Genomic DNA, 4951 nt, shown 5'->3' on the forward strand with positions numbered 1-4951 from the left:
CGGAGCCGGGCCGCGGGGACTCCGGGAGGGGCGGCCTTCTTCACTGGGACGCGCAAGGCACACGCAGAGACGCCCAGGTGAGTATTTACTGTTTACAGTGGACACCGGCACACCTGCCGGTCAGGAGAGGAAACAAGGCAAATCGCCACATTCTGGGGTGACCCAGCTCCCCCTTCCTCAGGGCCACCCTACGGAGGCAGGATGGAGGCGGAGGCCAGGCATCGTCCTGCTCACACACGTGTCCCCCCAGGGCCGTCATTGAGGCCGCAGCGCCCCTCACACTCCGGCGGGCCGACCTCTCCCACGGGGCAGCCCCTGCCCCCCTGGGCTCCAGGACTAGGGGCCGCTGCTCTTCTTGTCTTCCCCTCGGGACGCCTCCGGGCCCGAGGGCTGCCCCTCCGGGGAGGCCGCCGGCCGCTGCTCCAGGGCCTGGACGAGCGAGGGCCCCGCTCCTTCCGTCAGCCGCATCACCCCAGGGGACGGCTGCCTGCTCACATAGGGCGCTGGAAACAGATCCCCAAAGTAGCTGTCCCTGCCCTGGGGGTGCCCCACAGCTTGTGGGCAGAAGGGTCCAGGGAAGGACAGGTCTGGCAGGCAGGGGTCACTCCAGGGGCCTGCACCTGGGAGTCAGAGAGTGGAGGAAAGATGAGATAAGACAGGGAGGGGGGGCAAGCAGCACCCCCACCCCCAAATGCAGGGAAGGATGGGGGAGTGGGGCGAGGCCTTAGCACAGGAGGTGCCCCTTGGGGCAGGCGAGACCCCGACTTGGGGTCTGGCGTGGGCTGGGTGCCAGGCAAGAGGCTGGGACCCGCTTGTCACGTCTCTTCCCCTTCCACTAGAACCTAGTCAAAGCCACGTGGCTCCCGGCCAGCCGCCAGGACGCTCATGCCGCCTCCAGTGGCCCAGCAGTCGCTGGCTCTGAGCCTTGCCGCACCCCCATGGCGGAGTCCCGGCCGACCCGGACAGCGGCTGAGCTGGCCCCTGGCCACTTCCCCCTTGGCTCTGCCATGTCCAAGACGCAGGAGGAAGTAGAGCTCCCCCAGGCTGGGGGCGCTCATGCCCGCCCCGCCTGCCCCGACCGCCCCTCCTGCCCCGCCGGTGGTCCTGCCCCCGCCCCGGCTCCAAGGGCGCCTTCCAGCCTCACGCACCCAGAGGCCCAGCTGGCGGCTGCAGCAGGAGGGGTCCCGGCGCGGCCCCCGGGAAGGGGGCCTGTGACACGCCGTAGGGCAGCGTGAAGAGCGCATCCTCCAGCAGCGGGAACGCCTGGGCGCTGGGCAACGGGGAGGGGAAGGCGGGGAGGTCCTGGAACGGGGCCTGCGGGGGCTGCGTGCCCGCGAAGGGCCCCGGCGGGGGGCCGTGCTGGTAGTCGCGGGGCTCCAGCCCCTCCAGGTACGAGCAGGGGTGCGGCGACGCCATGCTGTGGGAACAGGGGAGGCTCACGCAAGCGGCCGGTGCGCAGCTCCCACGGTGACCACCGCTGCCCTCCCGCCGTCCCCTCCTGTCCGGTCCCCACCTTTTTTGTGCTGCCATGATCTCCTGCCCTCGCGGCTGCTACCCCTGGCTCCTCTCATCAGCCTGCGGTCTTCCAGGCTCCATCTGCACCCCAGCCCATGGCGACTAAGTGGCCCCCCCAACAGGTGCCATACCTGGGCCCCCAGGGGTCATCCTTGAGGCTGCCGTCCCTGCCAGGCGTGTCCAGCATCAGAGGCAGCATTTGTGGGCCAGGGATGGGCCCAAGAGGCAAAGGAAAGTTGGGTCTTTGGACAGGAGGGGGGCTGAAGAGTGGTGGGGTCACCACCATCCTCTGAGCACCCTCACTCTGTTGCATGGGGGCTGGAGTCTGGTCGGATGTTAGCAACAGGGGGGGTTCTAGGAGCAGAAGCCAAGAGAGCAGTTGTGAGGGTCGGAAAATGGGGGTGGAGGCAGGTCTGGGGTGCTGGCGTGCACGCCAGGTCCTCGTGAACAGCCCCAGCATCGCCTAGTGCGCCCCCCGCCCCAGGGCCCCTCCCCCTCCCCAGCCCGCGGTCAGGTGGCCGGCGCACCTGGGAGGACGTCCAGACGGGGTCCCGGAGAGAAGGGGCTGGGCTCGGGGGCCCTGGGCCCAGCAGGCGGGAGCTCAGCTGCGGAGCTGGAGGCAGAAGGGGCCACGGCTGTGGCTGGGAGGTCCCCTGGGTGGGGCGCGCCTCGCGCAGGGCAGGGCCCCCCACGCGCCTGCCCGCGGCAGTGGCCGTCCCTGACCCCAGACAGCCAAACCCCTCACATTCCCCAAAGCTAGACTCCACCTTCCCACATTCTCTCCGCTGGGCCCCAGGACCCCTGCGCCCCATCTCCAAGGCCTCCAGGCTGATCCCCCCTCCTCCCGCAGGAGGGGACACTCACCCGCGGTGCCCGCTGACCGCGCCCTGGGCAGAGCCCGCAGGAGGTGCCTTCTCCTCCCTCCCACTCAGCTTCTCCACTTTGCGCCACTTTGCCCGGCGGTTCTGGAACCACACCTGGGGGAGGGGGAGACGGCAGCCGGCGGGGCTCAGGCTGCCTCCCGCGTGGGGAGGTGCGGCCGCCCCCTCTGCAGCGGCCTTTTTACAGAAAGGCCCAACTAGACACCTTCGGGGCGTTTTTCCCTGGCCTAAGCGGACCCTGGAACAGGTGGACTCGACGGGAACCCCCAACTCCCGAAGACGCGGCGCCGGGCACCTGGGGTCTCCTCCAGCCTCCCCCCCAACACAGCCCCTTACCATGATGCGTTGGGGGGTGACCCCCACAATCTGGGAAATCTCCCGGCGCTTGTCACTATCCGGGTAGTGGTCCTCTTGGAATATCCTCTCTAGCTCCTGCAGCTGGTCTGGAAGGAGGACGCCGGCGAGGTTGACACCGAGGGGAGCTGTGGCTGCGGGGGGGTGGTGGTGGGGGGCGCCCCAGCCCAGCGCCTTACCAGAGCCAGGCACCTGAGCTCCCTGTGGGGGTGCAGCCTGCTCTCTCGTGGGCTTTGGGGTGTGGCCCTGCCAGGGACCAGGCATCACGCTCAGGGCTCCTGGGGCTGGTTCCAGAAGGGCCTCCCACCCCCCACCACTTCAGCTGCCTCTCCCCTTTGGGCTTACCTGAGCGGTAGAGGGTGCGAGTCTTTTTCCGGATGGGGCAGGTCGCCTCTGGTGGTCTCTTCTTCCGGTCTGAGTTTGTCCCATTCCGGCCCAAAGTGCTGAGGAGGTTGGCCAGGTGGCAGGGCCCCCGGCCTGACCCGCAGGGCACAGCGGGGTTCTGGGTGGCCGGGGCCGAGCGTGTGGCCCCAGGAGAGGCGGCTGCGGCCGCGGCAGGCCGTCTCTGCTTCCCGGGAGAGCAGGGCCTCTTCCTGGGCCTGTCTTCTGGTGCGTGGAGGGCACCTCCTTCCCCGGGAGGCTGGGCCCTGGGCAGGGCCAGGGTGGCCTGTTTGTGGGGCCCCCCCGAGCCCGGCGGCTGGCACCCTCTGCCAGCATCAGCCCCTGGGGCTCCTGCAGGGGCCTCTGGCGGCTTCTTCTCTCCAGAGACAGCACAGGAGAGAGACGGCGCCTCGCCTGGGGTGCCCCGAGGGCTGGGGGCTGCACTCTGCCGTGGGTCTTCATCCTTGGGCCCCGCAGCCGGCTGGCCTTGACCTTCCTGACCTGTGGGGACCCAGCACCTCCTGGGCTTAGCTGCCTCCTGCTCCGCGTGAGTTTCGTGGTTGCTCTTGAACGTCGCTCTGCCCACTCATCACAGGGGTGGTAGCTCCAGGCCTCCCCTCCTAACTGGGCTAACCGGGGGTCCTGCCTGGAAACCCCTAAGCAAGCAGAGGCCCCTTCTGGGGCTCCGCTCATGTGTTGAGAGCAATGCAGACCGTGGAGGTGGCTGGCTTTCCCCAGGCACCAAGCACGTGATGCTGAGGCACAGGTGTCTGCTCGGGCAGGTCTAAGGCATAAGTGTTGGGGGGCGGGGGTGAGACCTGCTTCTTCTAAGACCCGGGTAGGCTGGCTGCTTAGGGCAAGACGAGGCTCCAGAAGGCCAGGGACACCCGGGAAGGCCCATCCTCACCTTCCAGACAGCTCTGTCCCAGCCCACACTTCTCACCCCCATGTGCAACTCTCCTTCTTCCCAGGGCTGCTGGGCATGGCCAACCTGTTCTTAAAGAGTGGCCCAGGGAACACGGAGAGCCTTGCCCGCTCTCCCCAGCTGCTTCTTCACTTCTGCGTGTTCTGGCCCAGCAGGCCCTGCGGTCCCGTGCCATGGCCTCTGGGCTAGTCCCGGCACCCCAGGACCTGGGTCTGACCCGGGAAGGAGGTCAGAGAGCGGAGTTTGCCCGAGTCCAGGCACACGCCCCATCCCTCCCCGAGTGATCACGTCACGGGTCCTGCCACCCTTTACGCAGAACCCCAGTGCCCTTGGCTCCCCGAGCTTCTGCTTCACGTCCAGGAGACTGGGGTGCTTACAAATACATGCTGAACAGTTCCTGAGAACTACTGGTACTTTAATGAAGACTGCCTGAGGCAGACCGCCCTGGAGTGGTCTCCAGGAGTGAGGTGTGGCTGTCTGGGCCCCCGCCCTAGGGAGCGCCTTGCTGGACACAGCGGCCCTGACTGGGGAGGCCACCAGGGCCGGTGCGGGGCAGCCGGCCTCTGTGGGGGTCGCCTGGTGCCAGCGGTGAAAAGACACAGATTCCTTTCACAGCGGTTGAGGGGAGCCGGTGGCCTAGCAAACCGGGTACACAGTAGGTGCTCAAGCTATGCAGTGTGGGAGTGAAAGACCCTGGCAAGGAAACCAAGGGGGTCAGAAGCCCGACTGGAAGCTCCCGGGACTCCTGGCCCAGCCTGGAGAGACCACACCCCAAGGATGGCGCAGGGGCCTCCTGGCACCCGAGGGCCCAGCCTGGGCCCACTCAGCCCCACAGGCACGGACCTGTCAGAGGCCCCGGCTACCCCAGTCCCCCCAGCCAAGCCCCCTGCCCCGG

At 68.2% G+C, this 4951-nt stretch overlaps 1 protein-coding gene across 1 annotated transcript in view; it reads right to left on the reverse strand.

The window, feature by feature from the left end:
- Positions 1-336: 336 nt before the first annotated feature.
- The window catches only part of NOBOX (NOBOX oogenesis homeobox), a 5313-nt gene continuing 698 nt past the window's right edge, over positions 337-4951 (reverse strand). Inside the window, exons 2-8 of the mRNA XM_012733841.1 lie at positions 3096-3632; positions 2733-2839; positions 2380-2492; positions 2043-2128; positions 1647-1869; positions 1149-1417; positions 337-620 (exon numbers count right to left, since the gene is read on the reverse strand). Coding sequence (XP_012589295.1) covers positions 337-620; positions 1149-1417; positions 1647-1869; positions 2043-2128; positions 2380-2492; positions 2733-2839; positions 3096-3632 — 1619 coding nt within the window. The remainder of the gene's footprint in view (positions 621-1148; positions 1418-1646; positions 1870-2042; positions 2129-2379; positions 2493-2732; positions 2840-3095; positions 3633-4951) is intronic.

This window comes from Condylura cristata, unplaced genomic scaffold (assembly GCF_000260355.1).
Source record: "Condylura cristata isolate star-nosed mole 26May11 unplaced genomic scaffold, ConCri1.0 scaffold00042, whole genome shotgun sequence".
NCBI classification, from domain to species: domain Eukaryota; kingdom Metazoa; phylum Chordata; class Mammalia; order Eulipotyphla; family Talpidae; genus Condylura; species Condylura cristata.